Source organism: Phyllosticta citribraziliensis (genome assembly GCF_038025025.1).
Source record: "Phyllosticta citribraziliensis strain CPC 17464 chromosome Unknown J3D65scaffold_5, whole genome shotgun sequence".
NCBI classification, from domain to species: Eukaryota; Fungi; Ascomycota; class Dothideomycetes; order Botryosphaeriales; family Phyllostictaceae; genus Phyllosticta; species Phyllosticta citribraziliensis.
This window is the reverse complement of record NW_027117342.1, coordinates 1276931-1296138: the sequence shown is the minus strand read 5'-3', so window position 1 is coordinate 1296138 and position 19208 is coordinate 1276931. Positions and strand designations below refer to the sequence as shown.

At 54.9% G+C, this 19208-nt stretch overlaps 9 protein-coding genes and 2 pseudogenes across 11 annotated transcripts; 4 read left to right on the top strand and 7 right to left on the bottom strand.

Annotated features, from left to right (window-relative positions):
• Positions 1 to 465: 465 nt before the first annotated feature.
• J3D65DRAFT_329481 (uncharacterized protein) lies at positions 466 to 1310 on the bottom strand. The gene has a single exon (XM_066795409.1). The coding sequence runs from the start codon at positions 1113 to 1115 to the stop codon at positions 615 to 617; it is 501 nt and encodes a 166-aa protein (XP_066656163.1). The 5' UTR covers positions 1116 to 1310; the 3' UTR covers positions 466 to 614.
• On the bottom strand, positions 1311 to 3251 carry J3D65DRAFT_329464 (phosphoesterase-like protein). The gene is made up of 2 exons (XM_066795407.1): positions 2335 to 3251; positions 1311 to 2288 (listed from the first exon to the last, which is right to left on the bottom strand). The coding sequence occupies exons 1-2, from the start codon at positions 3130 to 3132 to the stop codon at positions 1506 to 1508; spliced, it is 1581 nt and encodes a 526-aa protein (XP_066656162.1). The 5' UTR covers positions 3133 to 3251; the 3' UTR covers positions 1311 to 1505.
• A 398-nt stretch (positions 3252 to 3649) lies between these two features.
• On the top strand, positions 3650 to 5295 carry J3D65DRAFT_622107 (adenine-N(1)--methyltransferase-like protein). The gene is made up of 3 exons (XM_066800037.1): positions 3650 to 3816; positions 3880 to 4118; positions 4182 to 5295. The coding sequence occupies exons 1-3, from the start codon at positions 3714 to 3716 to the stop codon at positions 5265 to 5267; spliced, it is 1428 nt and encodes a 475-aa protein (XP_066656161.1). The 5' UTR covers positions 3650 to 3713; the 3' UTR covers positions 5268 to 5295.
• A 92-nt stretch (positions 5296 to 5387) lies between these two features.
• J3D65DRAFT_622104 (4-nitrophenylphosphatase-like protein) lies at positions 5388 to 6990 on the top strand. The gene is made up of 5 exons (XM_066800036.1): positions 5388 to 5589; positions 5657 to 5678; positions 5813 to 5881; positions 5941 to 6032; positions 6106 to 6990. The coding sequence occupies exons 1-5, from the start codon at positions 5524 to 5526 to the stop codon at positions 6772 to 6774; spliced, it is 918 nt and encodes a 305-aa protein (XP_066656160.1). The 5' UTR covers positions 5388 to 5523; the 3' UTR covers positions 6775 to 6990.
• On the top strand, positions 6967 to 8958 carry J3D65DRAFT_622101 (eukaryotic and archaeal DNA primase, large subunit-domain-containing protein). The gene is made up of 3 exons (XM_066800035.1): positions 6967 to 7241; positions 7331 to 7875; positions 7922 to 8958. Exons 1-3 carry the CDS (start codon positions 7052 to 7054, stop codon positions 8699 to 8701), a joined length of 1515 nt encoding a protein of 504 aa, XP_066656159.1. The 5' UTR covers positions 6967 to 7051; the 3' UTR covers positions 8702 to 8958.
• Positions 8959 to 9093: 135 nt separating this feature from the next.
• Positions 9094 to 9268, bottom strand: J3D65DRAFT_t57 (annotated as a pseudogene). Its single transcript has one exon. The product of its transcript is annotated as a tRNA-OTHER (tRNA).
• A 124-nt stretch (positions 9269 to 9392) lies between these two features.
• Positions 9393 to 9576, bottom strand: J3D65DRAFT_t56 (annotated as a pseudogene). Its single transcript has one exon. The product of its transcript is annotated as a tRNA-OTHER (tRNA).
• Positions 9577 to 10087: 511 nt separating this feature from the next.
• Positions 10088 to 13351, bottom strand: J3D65DRAFT_588023 (MCM2/3/5 family-domain-containing protein). The gene is made up of 3 exons (XM_066797774.1): positions 12997 to 13351; positions 10457 to 12947; positions 10088 to 10392 (listed from the first exon to the last, which is right to left on the bottom strand). Exons 1-3 carry the CDS (start codon positions 13290 to 13292, stop codon positions 10276 to 10278), a joined length of 2904 nt encoding a protein of 967 aa, XP_066656158.1. The 5' UTR covers positions 13293 to 13351; the 3' UTR covers positions 10088 to 10275.
• A 274-nt stretch (positions 13352 to 13625) lies between these two features.
• J3D65DRAFT_622097 (uncharacterized protein) lies at positions 13626 to 14309 on the bottom strand. Its single transcript, XM_066800034.1, has 3 exons — positions 14081 to 14309; positions 13915 to 14024; positions 13626 to 13856 (listed from the first exon to the last, which is right to left on the bottom strand). Exons 1-3 carry the CDS (start codon positions 14217 to 14219, stop codon positions 13743 to 13745), a joined length of 363 nt encoding a protein of 120 aa, XP_066656157.1. The 5' UTR covers positions 14220 to 14309; the 3' UTR covers positions 13626 to 13742.
• On the bottom strand, positions 14310 to 16431 carry J3D65DRAFT_622092 (GMP synthase subunit B). The gene is made up of 3 exons (XM_066800033.1): positions 16302 to 16431; positions 14725 to 16245; positions 14310 to 14674 (listed from the first exon to the last, which is right to left on the bottom strand). The coding sequence occupies exons 1-3, from the start codon at positions 16369 to 16371 to the stop codon at positions 14637 to 14639; spliced, it is 1629 nt and encodes a 542-aa protein (XP_066656156.1). The 5' UTR covers positions 16372 to 16431; the 3' UTR covers positions 14310 to 14636.
• A 36-nt stretch (positions 16432 to 16467) lies between these two features.
• Positions 16468 to 17792, top strand: J3D65DRAFT_622090 (p21-C-terminal region-binding protein-domain-containing protein). Its single transcript, XM_066800032.1, has 3 exons — positions 16468 to 16728; positions 16794 to 17030; positions 17078 to 17792. Exons 1-3 carry the CDS (start codon positions 16642 to 16644, stop codon positions 17636 to 17638), a joined length of 885 nt encoding a protein of 294 aa, XP_066656155.1. The 5' UTR covers positions 16468 to 16641; the 3' UTR covers positions 17639 to 17792.
• The last annotated feature ends 1416 nt before the right edge of the window (positions 17793 to 19208 follow it).

Below are 19208 nucleotides of genomic sequence, written 5' to 3'. Positions count from 1 at the left end.
CTTGCTGGCACACGGTCAGCCTTGCCTTTACGGGCTTCTCATTTTCTCAAATTCTTTGTCTTCAAGGGCGTTTTGCGGCAAGGACACAGGCGAACCACGGATCACTTTGGTTTTTCACGACACTACACGACTCAACATGATTGACGACCAGTCGGAATTCGCAGTGCGGCGAGGGAGTGAGAACGAGGGTATGGCGCTACTTGCGTCTTATTCAAAGGTGCCAGCACCACATTTGCTTTTTGGGGGTCGAGGACAGATAGATTTGCTACTCTGGCTACGACAACGGAAAATTGGATTTGATCGCTTGCTTGATTGACGTGTGGATCATTCATGGCGAGGTGGCTTCGAGCGCGTGACTTCTGAGCAGACAAGATGCTATGAGATCAACCAACAATCCAGCGCCGGGCAGATATATGGAAGCATAATCCGAACTCCTCTTGTTGAGTTGGGATTTCATCTCACAACCAGTACTACCGTACGCACGAAGGTAGGTACAACAAAGTCGACTTTCTCTTCCTCGTCGACGACTACAAGACGCATCAACCCCACATCCACTGGGTCAGTATACCTTCAATCACAATACCACGACCACGACAACCCCCCCTCCGATGCTCTTACGAGCGAAACCGCTCCTCCGATTTGTCTTTCTGCCCGTGCCTCCGTTCTCGACATCGTCGTCGCATCGCTGCCAATACGCAAAGGTGCAAAAGCAACGCCCACAACGCCATGCTAGGTGAAGACAGCTCGTCCTCCTTCGCTCGCGCTCGTTCGTATTCTGCATCGAACTGATCCGACCTGCCGGAAACAAAACAAGAGAGACGGCGTCGACAAGAAACAACAATTCCAACAGCAAAGAAAGATCGGAAAGGGCCCGAGACCGAGACCGGGAGAAAGAAGCGAACGAAAGGGCCAGTCAGCGTGACGCAAAAACACGAGGGGGCATTGCTATCCCTCGCCCGACGGAGAGAGCTTCGCGCAGGCCGAGATCGATGAGAGCGAGGAGGTCGTCTTCGATTGTTGAGCGTCGTCGTGGCCACTTGAATCTCAACCTGCCGTGGAGGAAGAGTGAGATCCTTGGGGTAGCTCGATTTGCGCCCTTGCCTTGTGCTGTGCATCGACAAGGACAGACCGAAGTAAGGCAAGCCTAGTCAAAGTTGCGGCAACCATTTGGGCCTTCGTATGTGGCTGAGGTCTGTATTCTGGCGTTTGGCCATTGCCGGGTATGTGTTGCGAAAGCGAGCGGCAGGGCGATGAGGCGGTTGTAGGCGGACAAGCGCGGGCCGCCTTGTAGAGTATGACAGACGCGTCGACGCGACCAAGAATGAGTGTGGGCGAACTCCATGCTGGCAGCCCTTTTTTTGTACTGTGATGCTGTGCAAAGCCGCCCCTCGGCCACGATACAGCTGTCCGGCGTTCAGATCAATTCTTACAATCTCTTCCATTGCCAACCCTGCAGAAAAGGAGAGGGAACGATCGCGGCGGGAAATCATGCTCGTTCCATGCGCTCACGAAGTGCTGTCGTACACCTTCCCCCCTTCGACCACGATCTGTTCGTCCACTCTTTCTTCCGTGTTACCCCATTCGACTCTCTTCCACGTGCTGATCCTGGCTTCGTTCGCGTCAACGTCCCATACTCTTATTCGTCTGTGATATCCATTGTAGCCGCCATAGCCGCCGAAGCCACTGCCGCCGGCATAGCACATCCATAACCTTGGATCACTTCCAAGTCTGGAGAGGGCACAGTAGTCGTTGACGTGATCATGACCGCAGGACACAACAGGGACCTGGGCTTCGATGAGGGCATCGTGAAAGTGAGAGTTGAATCCAGGGGAAGTGACACCCTCCTTCCATGCGCCCACGTACTGGTTCTCGCGAAGGCTATACTCTGGGACTGGAATGTGAATGAAGGCCATGTCGAGGTGGATATGTGTGTAGTGCTTGTGCTGTTCTTTGAGGCTCTTGGCCGTGTCTTTGAACCACGAAATCTGGTTCGGCTTGATCCAGTCATAGCCACGGAACTTATGTTCATCGGGAGAGTATGAGTGAGAGTCGAGAAAGTAGAGTGTCAAGGCTGAATGTGTCGAGGTGCCAGGGGCAAGAATCTCGACAAAGTAGTTGCCCACGCCATCGATTGTGTTTGGCCCGGGCTCGCTGAGGGAGTAAGGGAGTGTCGTAAGGAGGGACATTTGCGCGGAGCGACTGAGTGAGCCCTCGTCGTCGTGATTCCCGAAGATTGCGGCGTATGGGATCTTTCGTTTTATGAATAGTTCGGCGAATTTGAAGATGGCCTAGAGTGTCAGCGGTGATGACGAACAGGAGTAGCCCTTGACTTACAGATTGAGAATCCGGTGCAGTCTCGCCATTGACCTGGTCTCCCGAGAGCACGACCATGTCGGGCTTCTCGTCATCCAAAATCTTTCCCACAAATTCCAGGGTCCGGCTGTCCGCGTCGCAAGCTCCGCCATTGTGGCCCTTTGGCTCGGCATCCCGGCACACGCCAATCCCAGTGCTGAGGTGGAGATCCGAGACTTGGAGGATTTTGAATTTGCCATCCCTTTTGATTCTTGGGATTGGCTTCTCGACCTTGTGAGGCGGACCACGCCTGAGGCTAAGGCGAGCTTCTTGCGCCTCACCCGAAGTATCCAACAGAAGCGGGGTGTCTCGGACTTCCCAACTAGGACGGGGCTCAACAGCATCGGCGCCAAACAAGACATCTACGGCAGTCACGACTTGATTGGAGTCGCTGTCGTGCCGCTTGCTCGATCGCAAAAGCCAAATCCCTGCAGGTCTGTTTTCCCACTTTGCCGTTTCTTGGCCCTTTTCGCCCATGGACGGGTCGAGTCTGCCGACGCGCACGTCGATGACGACTCTCTCGTCGGACTTGAGTTCCTCTTCGCGCTTGCGCTTGACATGGACGTAGGCTTTGTTGAACCATCCGGTCCCGAGATATAAGTCCTTTTCGACGCGATGCCATTTATCTTGGTCGAGCTTGCAGCTGCTGAGTGGATTGAGAGCGGAGCAGGTTTGTACAGTAATGTCGGTGATGATGAGGCCGGGGTGGTGAGCCGGAAGGTGTGTATGGATGCTTTGAGGTAGGACGCGGAAATGGTTGTCAAAGAAGATGACGATCATGACAATGACGGCCGTGAGAGCTCCCAGCTGAAAGCTGGTGCGGACCTGGGGGAAACAAGCAATTCTGTCAGCACATGGGCGCAAGAGGCGTGAGCACGCAGAGGCGGGACGGAGAGACGAGACGCACAATTCTTCTGGTCATATTGGGGGGTGATGCGCGAAGCGCTCGGACAGGTCGGAGAAAGGTGGCTGCTGGGAAGAGGCAGGTCGAGGCGGAGAAGCGGCAGGTGTAGAGCTAAAGAGCTTGGTGATTCAGGAGCAGCAGACTGGAAGAAGACAAGAAGAGCAAGCCATTCTCCTGCTTCGGCGCAGGAAGTTGGCCTGGTGGACGGAGGAGGAAGAGGCGGTGGTGAGCAGGCGGCGGGCGACGGGAGCGTGGAGCAGGTGGTGCAGAGGGAGTACCGGGTGCATGTACGGTAGGTACATGTAGGGTTGGTCGCACAGGAGGCACCGGCAGGCATGACACGACCCCTGCAACCCGACGGCGACGGGGGACGCCTCTCCCGCCAGAGCTTTCCCCAGATCTGCACCACGGCACCGAACAACACCACACCATCCCATCATTATCGCTGCTCTCTCTCATGCTCGCCGCCTGTCGCCCTGCACCGAGGCCTCTCCGCCTGCCCGTGTGCCGTCAATGTCTTCGCTCCATATCCTCACGCTCCGGGCCTCGACAGTTCGCTGGTACGCCGCACCCTGCACTTTTTTCTTTCTCTCCCTCCTTCCATGCTGACATCCCACCGCCAGAGGGCGACGTGGTTCTGTTGCGCGACAAAAAGAAGCCTGACAACGATGGCATCTTGACTTACGCTCTCAAATCGGGTGGCCAAGTCAGACAAACCGCCTTTGCCGGCCGCCCCATCACCCACGACGAGATTATCGGAAAACGCGCGCGCGACGTTATAAAATCAACCAAAACTTCGTTTCGGTTGCACGAGCCGACGCTTGAAGAGTATGTCCGCCTGAGCCCGCGGATTGCCACTCCTGTTCGTCGTTCACTGCACGCCATGTCCATCTCTCCGCGGTCGCGCTGACCCGGCCCTGTCCAGATCTACCACGATGACGCCAATGTGATTGTGGGGTTGATGGACATACACGTCGACCCACCCAGCCAAGAGAATGCTTCCACTTCTCCACTGGAGGTTTTGGAAGCTGGTACTGGTCATGGTGGAGTGACTCTACACCTTGCTAGGGCTATACATGCTGCGAACCCTCCACTACCCAAAGCCCCGGAAGCGATCCAGCCCTCGCCAGACGCTGAAGATCCGTCCGAAGATGCGACATACGACTCACCTCTCGCTGAAATTTCGAACGAAGATACCTTCGAAGCGTGGAAGGGAAAGCGACGTGCCGTCGTCCACACGGTCGAGGCAAAGCGCCGCAACATGGTGCATGCCCGCCAAATCGTGAAACACTTTCGACACGGCCTTTATGCCCGTCACGTCGACTTTCACTTGGGCGACGTAACGCAGTGGATTGAGAGGCGCCTGGAGTCCATGTCTAAACCACAGTCGTCCGACTCAAGCGCAGATGAGCCTGAGCCATTCTTGTCGCGTGTCTTCCTCGATCTCCCAGCCTCAGAAGATCATCTTCCTTCTGTTGCTCGTGCTCTCCAGGTCGATGGCATTCTTGCAGTGTTTAACCCCAGCATAACGCAAATTGCTGACTGTTTGAAAGCGATCAAAGAATCGCGCCTGCCTTTGGCCCTGGAACATGTGGCCGAATTGAGGGGCGGTCAGACCGCGAGACCATGGGAAATCAAACTCCTGAAAGAGACGAAGACTGCCAAAACAACATCAGCCGCCGCGGCCGATAATGTATCGTTCCAGAAACAGCTGGCAAAGGCAAACGAATGGAACGATGATGTTGATGAGGCAGAGGCCAAAACGGAGCAGCAGAATCCAGAAGCGCCCTCGGTTGAAGCAGAACCTGCGCCAGACAGCCTAGAAGGACTGTCCATCGAGTCTGCCACCAGTGAGAAGTGGAGGGTCGTTTGCAGACCGAAACTGACAACAAGCAACATTGGAGGATTTGTTGGAATTTTTCGCAAAACAAGCTACGATGGACAGGGACAGGCGAGGGCCTCGGGGCCAGAAACAGACTCAACAGAGGAAGCCAACTCGAGTAGCGAATGAACAAGAACCAATTGAAGGTCTCCGTTCCCATCAACGTGCGCTTGCGTGGTGTGTTCGAATAAATCCCAGGTACCAGGTCTGCAGCGGTGGATTGTTGAACCCCGCGGCGCTGAGCTCCGATCGGACTCATCACGTCAGCGGGCCCCACCAGGGATCTGCCCCCGTCGGCGGACTGTAAAGTCCTCGGGCAGTTTAGCCTGACATCTTTCCACTCTACACCTCAACACGCTCGATTTGAGAATCAACATCCGTCGCAATGGGGGAGCCAAGATATTTGTCCGGCGACCAGCCGGCCATCGAGGAATTCCTTGCCAAGTTTGATGTGCGTCACACATTTCTTCTCAAACCATCCTGACACCAAGAACCATGAACTAAAAGACTTCACCCAGACCTTCCTGTTCGACTGTGACGGTACGCGCATTCCCTCGACCCAGTCCCGCGCGCCGAAATATGGCAGCCAAGGCAACGCGCCTGCGCAGAGTGGTTTTGAAAGCCGACATGGCTAGGAGCACCTCGGACTTCGGGACTAATCGCATGAAGGATAGGTGTGCTATGGTCTGGTGATCACATCTTTCCTCGAACCGCAGAAACTCTGGAAATGCTTCGCAGCAAAGGTGAGCGTCGGGAAAGGTATGCTTGCTTAGTGTCTGACCTGCTAACGACCACTCTGCAGGGAAACAACTTGTGTTTGTGACGAACAATAGCACAAAGAGCCGCGCAGACTACAAGAAGAAGTTTGACAAACTCGGCGTGCCTGTGACGGTGGTACGTGTCTCAGAAAACGGCACACCAATGGATTCTAGCAACGCATGTATTTCAGGCCGCTGACATGAGTTAGGACGAGGTCTTTGGCTCCGCGTATAGCGCTGCGGTGTACATTGCGCGAATCCTCAAGCTTCCGGCTCCCAAGAACAAGGTCTTTGTGTTGGGGGAGTCTGGCATCGAGGAGGAACTCCGTGCCGAAAACGTGCCCTTCATCGGCGGCACAGATGCCTCCCTCCGCCGCGATATTGAGCCTGAGGACTTCACCAACATTGCCGATGGCTCTGCTCTCGATCCCGATGTTGGGATCGTCCTCGCCGGTCTCGACTTTCACGTCAACTATTTGAAGTTGGCGCACGCCTTTGGATACTTGAAGAGGGGAGCCACGTTTTTGGCAACAAACACCGACTCTACACTCCCCATGGCGCACACCTTGTTCCCGGGGGCTGGGTCCATTGAAGCACCTTTGGTGACAGCCTCGGGGAAATCGCCGTTGGCTCTTGGAAAGCCAAGCCAGGCTATGATGGACGCGGTTGAGGGCAAATTCAAATTCGATCGCAGCAGGACATGCATGATTGGCGACCGTCTCAACACCGACATTCGCTTTGGCATCGAAGGCCAGCTGGGCGGAACTCTGGCTGTGCTGAGTGGCGTGAACAAGAAGGAGGACTTTTTGGGCGAGGGAGATGGGACTGGAGTCAAGCCGGCTTTCTATGCGGACAAGTTGGGCGACTTGCTGGGATAGACGTACAGCGCATCATAGAGGAGGATAGATTTGTGTATTTAGACCACGCATAAAGAGTAGCGGGCTAGAGTATGGTGGAAGGAGATGCATCAATAGGTTCGACCGAATTGGCTGGCTGCCTCGGACAGGGATTCATTTAGCGCGTCGGCAAAGACGCGGTGCATGCACCGAGCGACGCGTCTCGCGTCAACCACTTCTGCTCCTACCTACACACCCAACCCTATTCCCGCGCCAACGAAGTCGAGACCTTCGAGTAATTGACCTAGCTCTTGAGACAATGCAGCGTTCATCTATCGCTCGCATCGACGCCAAGCGCCGGACCGACCTCGACTACAAGAAACGCCAGTTTGCGGCTCCCAAATGGAGGGACCAAGAATACAAGCACCGCCTCAACTTTTACACTATACCACCCACGGCCGAGATCACACTCGAAGAGTTTGAAGAATGGGCAATCGCGCGTCTCAAGGGTCAGTGAATTGAGTCTGGCGGCTCTGTCCTGGAAGGACAGATTATTACGAAGCGCTCCGTCCTAAGAAGGCCACTAACAAGTGTGCAGTCTTGTCGGAACTCGAAGCCTGTTCGTTTCGTAACCGTGGTCCCGAAGAGACAACATCCTACATGAAGCCCATCCTTGAAAAACATCTCCCACTACAGTCAAACAGCAGCCGCTCGACTCAGCTAGACGCGCAAAGGAAGAAGGACCATTATTCACATTTCATCCTGCGCCTGGCATTTTCTGCGACCGAAGACCTCCGCCGCCGGTTTGTCCGCCTGGAAACCGCACTGTTTCGTCTAAGATGGAATGAGGACGACACCCGTGAGCGTAGAGACTTTGTGGACTCTTTGGACATGGGCAGTGAGTGGGAAAAGGTGACCGAAGAGGAGAGGAAGTCGTTTGGCGAGGAGCTCAGAGCTGCAACACCATGGGGCAAAAGCAAAGGAGAGGAAGACGGCTGGTTCAAGGTGGACTGGGAAAAGGTCCCGGAACTGGTCGAACAAAGAAAGGTGCTCTTGAAGAGGGGCAAGGCTTACGTACCCGTGCGGGAGCAAAGCAGTCTTGTGCTGGCTGAATTCAGCAGAAGATTGGAGACGGCAATGGAGGTGCGTATGTCCAACTTAAATGCCAACAGCAAACTAACAGTGCCAGCTTACTGCCCGCGCCCTCCCTCGCCTCGACGAAGACGACCGCCTTTCACCGATTCTCTCGCACTTGAGCACAAGCTTTACAGCCCCCGAGACCGCATACTCCTCCGACACTGCCCTTGATGGCCTCACCACTCCCACTGCTGCCTCCGTCGACGCCCTGAGTCAACACTTTCCTCTTTGCATGCAGCACCTCCACCGCACGCTGCGGCAAAACTCGCACCTCAAACACTTTGGACGACTCCAGTACACACTCTTCCTTAAGGGAATAGGTCTCAGCTTGGAAGAGTGTCTCATCTTCTGGCGACGCAGCTTCAAGCTCATCACCGACGAGAAGTTCAACAAAGAGTACCGCTACAATGTGCGCCACGCCTACGGCGACGTAGGTGGAGATGCGAACCGGCGGGGTGGCGGTTACACGCCGTACTCGTGCCAGAAGCTGATGACGGAAGCGTTGCCCGGGCCCGGGCAGACTCATGGCTGCCCTTACCGCACATTTGCGCCAGACAACTTGATCGGCCTCCTCCAACACACGGGCATCAATGACAGGCAGACGCTCAACGAGGTGCGCGACGATGTCAAGCGACAGCGGTACCATATTGCGTGCAACCGCGTGTTTGAGTACAAGCATCGCAATGAGATTAAGAAGGTCAAGGATGATGGCACGTGGAGTGGCGCTCAACTCGACACGATTCTCCATCCGAACGAATACTTCAAGCGCAGCTTCTTGTTGGGACATCTGGGTGAAGAGGGAAATGCGCTCAAAGATGAGATCAGGGGATGAAATCAAAGTGATGCTCGCTGTAGTCTTGGATGACTGGTGTGCCTGGTTTTGAGGGGGCGCTGGTGGCGTTATTGTGAGCGGTATGGTACGGCTTGTTTACAGTTTCCTGACTTCTTTTCTCGAATTCAAACCATTCACATCTAGCTCTACGGCCCCGGATCACTCTTAAGGCGTGTTACCTTTTCCTTTTCGCCTCGATCAAGCAAATACGCCCTCAACTTTCCCTATCATGACGATATGTGCTCCCCGATGGTGGACCGCCTCCCCCATCGCTCAATGAGCATCAGTAAAGTCTGAGGCTAGCCCCCTATCCACCCCTCGAAGCGGGTTTCCGCAAAAACCAAGAGCTACCCACGACATCAACCACCATCCGACAAAAAACAAAAGACACTCTCCATCGCCGAGAGTCGAACTCGGGTACCAGACTGCCGTGCCTCGCGCGCTACGCGCACCGCGTAAGCTCAACAGGTCAAAGACCGGGAGAAACAACAGTCGTGCGGCATGCCTCGTGAGACATGCGGCGCAAGCGGTCTTTTGTCTGGCGTGCTACCACTGCACCACGATGGATTTACTGACTTGAATGCTTGGTGATCGTGGCCCATAGACGCCACTTCACCTTTCTGCTGGCCACCAAAAGTGAGGTCTCTCCTTCTCTTATATCTTGAGAGTGCAAAAGAGATACACTCAATTGTTCCATCGCCGAGAGTCGAACTCGGGCCTCCAGACTGACATGCCGTTCTGCACTACTCGCACCTATCCCTGAGCTCGGTCAATGTACGAGACATCGACGGCTCTGGGACCAGCGCGGCACGCTCGTAAGCAATGCGGCGCACCAACGTGTATGGTCTGGCGTGCTACCACTGCACCACGATGGACTATTTGCTCGTTATTGAATAGATCTTGGCGATGCGGGGAAATATACACCAGCCAACTACTCTATAGGCCGTCAAAGCAGAGTCCCCTCCTTTGCTTCCTGAACGGCGATATCAGTAGCTTGCCACTGCTGGCCAATGCCTGCGTCACGCCAAATTCTCCAGCCGTAATTTGCTCGGGAACTTCTTCTTGCAGGTCTCAACAAGATATGGAGGCTTCGACAGGTCCAGGGGGGTTGCGGACATCGCCTCCTCACGAAGGCTGCGTCTACCTACTATTGTTTGCAACGAAGAATAGCAACAATAATGGCTCACGTTGATTTTGACATGATGTATACCGATTCTAACTCATTTGATATTACCATCTTTCAGCCAGCGGAGGGAGCCCTCATTCGATGTCTGTCTGGTTGGGACTCGAGCGAGGGCTCATGAAGTGTCGTCAACTCAGCATTACAAGCAGTCCACGGGTGAATTGGAATCTTCCACTTGATTCAATCTCATCAGTGCAATAATCCGTCGAAACACAGCAGTGGCATTCATTGATTGGCGAAACAGTGCCGTCATAAATATATCTTGGTATCACCCAACCCCTGAGCGCTCCAAACGCCATTAACCCCAAGAGCCGGGGTCGTCGCCCAGACCCAAAAAGCCCATCATTGTTGCCCATTTTATTTCTCATCGCTTCTTTTACAGACGGGTGCTTTACATCTCCTCCATCGCGCAGTTGGGATGCATGACGTACATGACGGTATCGCTGACCAAGCCTTGGCCGTTCTCGTCGGCAAGACCCTCGCCGGCGAACATCATGAGGATGTTTTCCTGCGCAGACAAAGTTAGCTCTGCCTCGAAAATAATAAGGGGACTCCGTGTTGCCGTTACTCACCCGAACCATGCGTTTCAAGACCTTCCTGGCCAACACCTTCTCAATTTCCATATCCTGCGGCGTCTCAATCTCAGCCTCCTTTTGCTCGAGGTACCAGATAAGGAGCTCATTCTCCTCGACGCCGTCCTCGGCTGTCGCCGCGTCCTGGTTGATGCGCTGCACCATGAGGTTGAGGATCGACATGTACTTGTCGTAAGTGATGGTGATCTTTCGCTGAGCTGGCGGCACGGCTTCATCAGGTACGGCAGGAGCAGCGGGGGCATCGTTCTCGCCGCCCGCATCAGCCATTTCTTCGTCGGCAGCGTTGGCGCCCGGCTGCGCGTCTTGCGCCGCCGGCTCGTCGTCTTCGACCTCGATGTCGTCCTTTTCGACAGATATGATGCTCTGCCGCAGCAGGTTGTACGCTTCGCGCACAAACTCGGGCGTAACTTCTTCGACGCAGTTGGCCTTTGCAATGGCTTCGGACAGACGAATCATGCTTTCGAGTTGACGGACGGTGATGCGGTAGCTGTTGCGGCCGATGCCTCCCTGGGCGTCGTCGGCGCGGAGCTCCTTGTACTTTTCCACGAGACAATCCTTGGCCTCAGGGGTGAATTCCGGCTTGAAGGTCTGAGCGAAGCGGATGTAGCGCTGCAGCTGGGCGGTGCTGAATTCCGGTTCGACGGCGTCGTCGCGCAGTCGGTGGATGTTGACAATGTGTTCGGCAAGGTGGCGGTCGACGCTCTCCTCACACTCGTCAAGAACGACGAAGAACAAGTCAAAACGGGACATGATGGGGGCGCTCATGTTGACGTTGGCACGGAGGGTGGTCTTGCGGTTGTAACGACCGCCGACTGGATTTGCCGCTGCAAGAATTGACGTACGTGCGTTCAACGTAGCCTGAATACCTGCTTTGGCAATCGAGATTGTCTGCTGCTCCATGGCTTCGTGAATGGCAACCTGGTCGACGATGTCCATCTTGTCAAATTCATCAATCGCACAGATGCCGTTGTCCGCCAGCATCAGAGCACCAGCCTCAATGGTAAAGTCTCCAGTTTCCTCGTCCTTGACCACGGCGGCCGTCAGACCAGCAGCTGAAGATGCTTTACCAGAGGTGTAGACAGACCGCGGCAGAAAACTGCAGATGTACTTGAGAAACTGCGACTTGGAGGTACTGGGATCGCCAACGATGCAGATGTTGATGTCACCACGGAGAGCCATGCCTTCCGGCGTAACTTTGCTGACACCGCCCATCAGTTGCAGTAACAGGCCCTTCTTGATGACGGAATGGCCGTACACCATGGGTGCAATAGAGTCGACAAGCCGCATGAACATGTTGTCGCCGTGCACCATGCTCTTGAGGTCTTCGATTTCGGCTGGTGTCATGGTAGCCAAAAGCTCGGACTGCGCCTGTTCGGAGGAAAGACGCAAATAATTGTCGGTAGGCCCAATTTGGTTGAGCGACTGAAGAATATTGCCTGCTTGGCCATGTAACTCTTGTGTGGAAGCTTGACCGGGGGTCGAAGTATCCGGTGTCACCATGCAGGCCATGAAGGCCAATCTGTAGGTCAGATCCCTCACTCCGAGAGCCTTGAGACCAGAAACTCCATTCCCGCCGACATCTGTGCCACGTTGACCATTCAAGTCTTTCGTCGCTTGAGGTCGGATTCCGGGGACTCTGAACTGGCTGACATCTGGGATGACGATAGGCGTGCCGGTAAAGATGCACTTTTCACCAGCTTTGGCACGATCCACAATCTCGCCGCGCAAGATAACATCGAGAGTTCGTGGCATGCTTCCTGTGGGAATTTCCGAGCTGTTTTCCTGGATGCGCACCTTTTGCCAGTCGACAAAAGTGCTTTGCCGAATGTCCAGACGCCAAGCTGTCCGGTTGCCACACGTCAAATTTGGGCACTGTGTCGGTTCCGTATATCGGAACGTTTGCTCGATGTTGGGAATAATCGTGTTGCAGATTTCGCAAACGAATGTTGCAAGGGAGAGCTCTGGTCGGACTTCTGAAGTCCTTGTTACTGTTCCAGATATCGACAGAAGCCTTCCAATCGAAGACGTCCGCAACTGCCTAATTCTTGATACAAGCGGGAGGTTGTAAAAAGCCAGGGTAAACAGTTTGTCCGTCTGCTGGTGGGGGGTCTTTGATTCGAACGTGTCGCCCAACGAGTCGATTGTCTCGCCAGTAGAGTTTGGATTCGTTGCGGCGACGCTAGAGGCCGAATAGTTTGGTTGCCGATGGTCCCTGAAGTACTGCGGCTCATGCTTTGCGATGAGATTGTGCATGGCCCGCGTCATGTACGGCAAGAAACGATAGTACTCGTCCGCAATTGCCGCTCCAAGGACGCCTTCTTCATGTTGCATGAGGTGGTTGAAGTCGACATAGAGAGTCGATAGGTTGTAGGATCGGAGCCCGTGGACTTGGGAAACGTAATACCTGTCGGTGGTCTGTACGCTGGATGCCGGGACTCCCGAAGAGACTGGCTGTGGTTCTACCCTGTACCTGATTGGGGTCAGCAGGTTGTGCTTCTCTTGTCCAGGGCAAAACTCACGATTCCAAAAACTCCTCGAATCTCTGGCTCAAAGTCTCACCCGTTACGTCCACCACCTTAGGAATGTCCTGTCGTGGGCCAGCTGCTCTTCTCACAGTAGTCCGAGAGGCTGCAATATCGTCATCGCGAATGTTGGCTTCGCTATTGGGTCCTGCGCTGTCCGAAGGAGGCCCTCTGGGACGCGAAGAGGAACGGCCATTGGGTTGCCGTGCGCCGGGAGCTCCCTCGCTTGGAGTGGGGGTTGGCGCATTGAGATCAATTTCGGAGTTGATTACAGCGTCGACCAAGGAAGACATGATGGGCGACGTTCGGTAGGGTCGAATGGGTGATGGTGGTGGAGGTGTTTAGAGAAAGCGCAGGGCAAGTTGACAGAGGTGAGTTTGGCGCTAAAATTCGGCTGAGGGACGCGACACGCGTATCCGACGCGTTGGGCGCGTGGATGCCAAGACATCAATTCAATGTCCAAATCCGGACTAGCACATCGATCATCAACATTATGTCATGGCTCGATGTTCCTCCCATCCAAGGGCGGGGCACGTTGGTGGGGCATAAACTCCTGTCTCCAATTCTCAACCAGGTTGTGTCATCATTTTCCAGCACATTACATGCACAGCGTATCGGGACGTCGATTTTGACGTGGAAATATCATCATGTCATTAGATCTCAGGTATCCAGCATTTTGCAACTCCCAATGCCTCTAACCATCCCAGACGCCTTTTTGTTACATCATGTAGAGGATATCTGGCTTATTGCTTCTTCGAGCCCCAGGAGCCCTTGTGCGAAGCGGCAGCCTCGTCCTCCTCACGGAGCTCCTGGTCGATCTTTGCACCCTTGCTCGGTTTGTTGCCGTGGGACGCAGCCTACGCAAAAGTTAGTATAAGCTTTGTGATCTGGTGGTGAGGCGCAGTCTCTACGTACCGGTAGTCTGGCGTCGTGCTCAAGCTGAACCTTCTCGAAGTCCTTAGGCTCCGACTCCTTCTGACGGTGCTCCTCGCGGGCGAGCTTGTTGGCAATTGAGCGCTCGTCCTCTGCAAGATAACTGTTAGGATGGTGTCCAACCGCGGGAAGCTTCATGGTGACTTACTGGAGTCGAGAGACAGGTGGCTGTTGGCCTGACCCTCCTTGAACCTCTGGGCTTCGTTCATCTCGTTGATCTCGCTCTGCTTGTAGTTGCGCTGGTCGCCATCCTCGTAGATGTTGTGGGAGCCGACGTTGGAAGACATGATGGTTGTTGGAGGTGTGTTGGTTGTTGGAATTGGAAGGGTTCGTGGATTGCGTAGAGTTGTTGAGAGTTTGGGAGAGAGATGTGTGTGATGCTGAGTTGTGAGACGTGTGCAAGCCAAACGCCATATTTAACATGCTGTCCGGGCACTGACGTCACAGGTCGACCATCCATCGGGCCCCCGCCAAGGACCGGGAATGCAGGTCAATGGCGTCAACCCGTCCCCGCTCCTGCGTCCGATCCGCTACCGTGCCCATCGGCGCTGATGACGATGCTGATGCTGCCCCTGGGCTGGGTATCGAGACGTTTGCATTGCTGTGGTGCCACCACGCGGCATGTTCTACATGTGTCTAAAAGCCATCCCAAATCCCCAAACGCCCATTCATGTCCGACCGATTCTCCTCGTGGTGCTCCATTTCTACTCCATCTCAATCGTTCCCGGGGGCTTGCTCGTAACTGTGTCTCGTCAGCAAATGTAGCCCGGCGCTCTTCTGCAGAAAGCTTACTGTCGTAAACCACGCGGCACACGCCGTCAACCTCGTTTACAATCCTCCTGCTCACCCTCTTCAAGAAATCACCGTCAAACGGATACCAGTCCGCAGTCATAAAGTCCGTCGTCTCAACAGCCCGGAGAGCAATGACCTGGGCGTGCACGCGCTGGTCGCCCATGACACCGACAGCCTTGACGGGCAGAAGTGCAGCAAACGCCTGGCTCGTCTTCCTGTAAAGACCTGCCGCCTTGATCTCCTCAATGAAAATGTAGTCGGCGTGACGAGCAATGCGAACTTGCTCAGGAGTGACCTCGCCGAGAACACGGATGCCAATACCAGGACCGGGGAAGGGGTGGCGCCAGACCAGCTCCTCTGGGATGCCCAGTTGCATGCCGAGTGCGCGGACTTCGTCCTTGAACAGCTCGCGAAGAGGTTCAATGAGCTTCAGGTGCATGCCCTCAAGCAGACCACCAACGTTGTGGTGCGTCTTGATGGTAGCACTCGGGCCCTTGAAGGAAATGCTTTCAATGACATCGGGGTAAAGCGTGCCCTGGAGAAGCCATTCGATTTCGCCCTCGTCCGAGGTGTTGTGCGCCTCGGCCGCAATCTTCTTGGCCTCCTCCTGGAACACTTCGATGAAGGTGTTGCCGATAACCTTGCGCTTCTTCTCTGGGTCGTCGTGGATGCCCTTGAGCTTGCCGAGGAAGCGGTCACTGGCGTCGACCACCTTCAGGTTGATGCCCAGGTGCTCACCAAGCGTCTCCTTCACAGTCTTGGCCTCGTTGAGCCTGAGCAAGCCGTTGTCGACCAAGACAGCGTGGAAGCGGCTGCCAATGGCCTTTTGCATCAGCTTGGCGGCAACGGTAGAGTCCACACCACCACTGACGGCACCAATGACCTGTCCCTTGTCGCCAACGAGCGCCCTGATGCGGTCAATCTCCTGGTCCACAAACTTGGACATGGTCCAGTTCTGGTTCGCCTTGCAGATGCCGACGGCGAAGTTGTGGAGGACCTCCTTGCCCTTCTTCGAGTGGGTGACCTCGGGGTGGAACTGGATGCCGTACCACTCCTTTTGCTCGTGAGCAATTCCAGCAAACGGAGCGTTGGAGGTGGTCGCAAGAATTGCAAAGTCCTTGGGGAGGGCAGAAAGCTTGTCACCGTGCGACATCCACACCTCGAGATCCTGCTCGAGACCCTGGAAGAGCTTGTCGACGTGCGGAGCCTTTCCGGGATGCTTCTCAACCTTCAGGAAAGCGTGGCCGTATTCCTTCTTGTCACCAGCGCACACGTTGTTGCCCTGCTGCCACGCAATCTCCTGCAGACCGTAACAGATTCCGAGAATGGGAACGCCCAGTTCAAAAACGGCGGGGTCGGCGTGAGGGGAACCCTCCTTGTAGACCGAGTAGGGCGAGCCGGACAGAATGACACCCTTGGGCTTCCAGGTCAGGTCGGCAATCTTTTGGGTGCACGGCAGCATCTCCGAGTAGACATTGAGCTCGCGCAGGCGGCGGGTTATCAGGTGGGAGTACTGGGAGCCTTTGTTTACTGTTAGTCATAATGCGCTCTCGGAGCGTTCGACTGGTGGTGTGTACCGAAGTCCAACACCAGAATGGTGTCGAACGTCTTGTGAGGCTCAATCGGAAGTTCGCCGGTGCTACCCATGGTGTCTAGTGGTGTTGCGTTCTGCGGACTGGAAAGGTTTGCAGACGCAGAGGAGAAGAGTGAGCGGGTGACGCGCCAACTTTTTTTTCGCCGCGGAAACTGACCTCGCGTCAAGGCGATAAGATAAGCGGCCGATGTTGTGGCCGCAAGCTGCGCAATGACGCTCCCAAACACCGGCCATCACTACTTGGGCCCCAATTTTGAGCGCTATGGAACGCCGCCGGAGCTGCACCAACGATCCACCATCACCACACCCCACAATCAACAACCATGGTCAAGAGCAAGAAGAGAAAGGATCCCGAGGAGCTCGCTGATGCGCCAGCCATCAAGCAGGATGACGACTCCTCCAGCGACGAGGTCAGTCTACCTGCGCCGTACAAAATAACCTTGCAAACGACCTGCTGATGGGAGACGCAAGCTAGGAAATGGAAATGCTCGATGTCGACTTTGAATGGTTTGACCCGAACCCGGAGGTCGACTTCCACGGGCTCAAGACTCTCCTGCGCCAGCTGCTGGACATCGACAACCAGCTGTTCAACCTCTCCGAGCTCGCCGACATGATTGTCGCCCAACCGCTCCTGGGATCCACCGTCAAGGTGGACGGTATTGAGTCGGATCCGTATGCCTTTCTGACTGTGCTCAACATGCAAGAGCACAAGGTATGGTTCCTGCGGCCAATTTCGGAATCTTTCCTAACACGATGTAGGACAAGCAAGTGATCAAGGACCTCGCCAAGTACTTTGTCGAAAAGGCCGCCTTAGAGCCTTCGTTCTCCCAACTGCCGTCCCTACTGTCTCCCGAAAACTCCTCCGCACAGGTTGGACTGATCCTGACCGAGCGCTTCATCAACATGCCTTCCGAGATTGTTCCTCCCATGTACAACATGCTTTTGGAAGAGATGCAGTGGGCGATCGACGCAAAGGAGCCCTACAACTTCACGCACTACCTCATCCTTTCCAAGACGTACGCCGAGGTTGAGTCGAAGCTGGACATGGAAGACAGCAGGCCGAAGAAGAAGAACAAGGGCGACGGCGCGGGCGAGACCTTCTTCTTCCATCCCGAGGACGAGCTCTTGCACAAGCATGCGCTGGCGCACGCAAACTTTGAGTACACGAGACAGGCCGACGAGGGTGCGAGCGATGCGAAAAGAGCTTTCCAGGAGTTGGGCATCAAGCCTCAAGGCCACTTGATCTTGATCGAGGGACAGAAGCTCGCGGAGGCTGTCAAGGCTGTTCAGACGGCCATCGGCGGCGCCGCGCAGCAGTGATAAGCTGGGATGTTATCTACAGAGGTTTCAGGTACATCTCTTGCATGAGAAATGGGAGTTTTGGCTAAGTGAGAGGACACATAAAAGCAATCAAAATGGTTTTGCTCAGATGCAGCTGAAAAGGTAGACGTAGATTCATGCCAATGTAAAAGGAATCATCCACCGTCTTCGCCTTCAACCACTCTCTCGCTCAACTACCAATCCACGCGCCCCCTCCGAAACGCCTCCATCTCCACCCTCGCCAGTCCCCCTTCTCCGTTCCCCCTCGCTCCCCCCTTCTCACCATCCCACGCCTTCTCAACCCTCCCCTCATACCCCAAATCGCAGACCCTGCAAACACCGTACACAAACACGACATCACCCTCTCTCCCACCAACTCCGCCCTCGCCCATCTTCAACGCACAACGATGCGGCGCCGTGCTGACCGCCGGATCGATCCTCGCCGCGGGCCCCAGGACGCGTCCAGTCGCCTCGTCACGCAGCCACGCGCCGTCGCTGTCGCGGCCCACGCGCATCGCAAGGTATGCTGATGGAGGGCGGATGTAGGGGCAGCTGGGGCTGCAGCGTGTGGGGAGGTGCGTGTAGTGTTTTGTTAGTGGCGGGGACGGGGGTACAGTAAGGGGCGTGGATTGCGAGGATAATGGCGTGCTTGTGGTTTGTGATGGTGATGGGGTGTTGCTGGCGATGCTGCCATTGCTGGTGCTGATACTAGCGGTGTCCGCGCCGGCGTCGATGTGGGAAAAGGGGCATATGTGGCGTAGGAAAGTGACTTCGTGGCCGCAGTGGTAGACGGCGATTTGGCATTTGCACATTGCGCACATTGCGCGTCTGCCAGAAAAAGAATCCTTCGGTTTTCTGACGAGTGTTGAGTACAATAAGTCAGTCAGATTGATCTTCTCGATTATTTAGTTAATGGAGCCTCGAATTGAAGGACAAGATATCCAGGCACAGAGTGGAGGGTGGTGGAATATATATCGTTGCAAACTGGGCGCTTCGAAGTTGGATTCAATGCTGTTCGGGTCACGGTGTCATCAGGAGCCTTCGTTGTGCTTGTCAAAGAGTCGCGGACACAATGATCCTGACCCTTGATGCGTGCACGGTGCCAGGGATTCGGTGAGTTTATGAAAGAGAGTGGGTCATGAAGGCTTCCAGACTTCGTGTGAGTACCTACAGCAAATTTCCCGTTCAATGAGCCGTTCGTTAGTGCCACCGCACATGTTCCAAATTGAAGTCAAGGTAAACAAGTATATCCCGCAGGTCATGCAGCTCCGCATCCTCCTGTCCGTGAAACTCTTTAATAACCTTCAGCATGACCTCCCGCGTGGGAGCAACAGCACATTTTCAAACCTATGCCTTTGTATCCACTCCTTTGTGTGCTTTCCTTTTCGCATGATACGTGACCAAGTCTTCAAATCAACCCTACGCAACCAGCGGACGAGTCTTTCGCAACAGCAGCAACTTTTCCTCGCCACGATGAAAATGCACAGCAAAACAGATCTCAGAAACAACATGGAGAGTACAAGTCGCACTGGCAGAATCAACACAAGTGTCCAGACAACCACCTACAAGA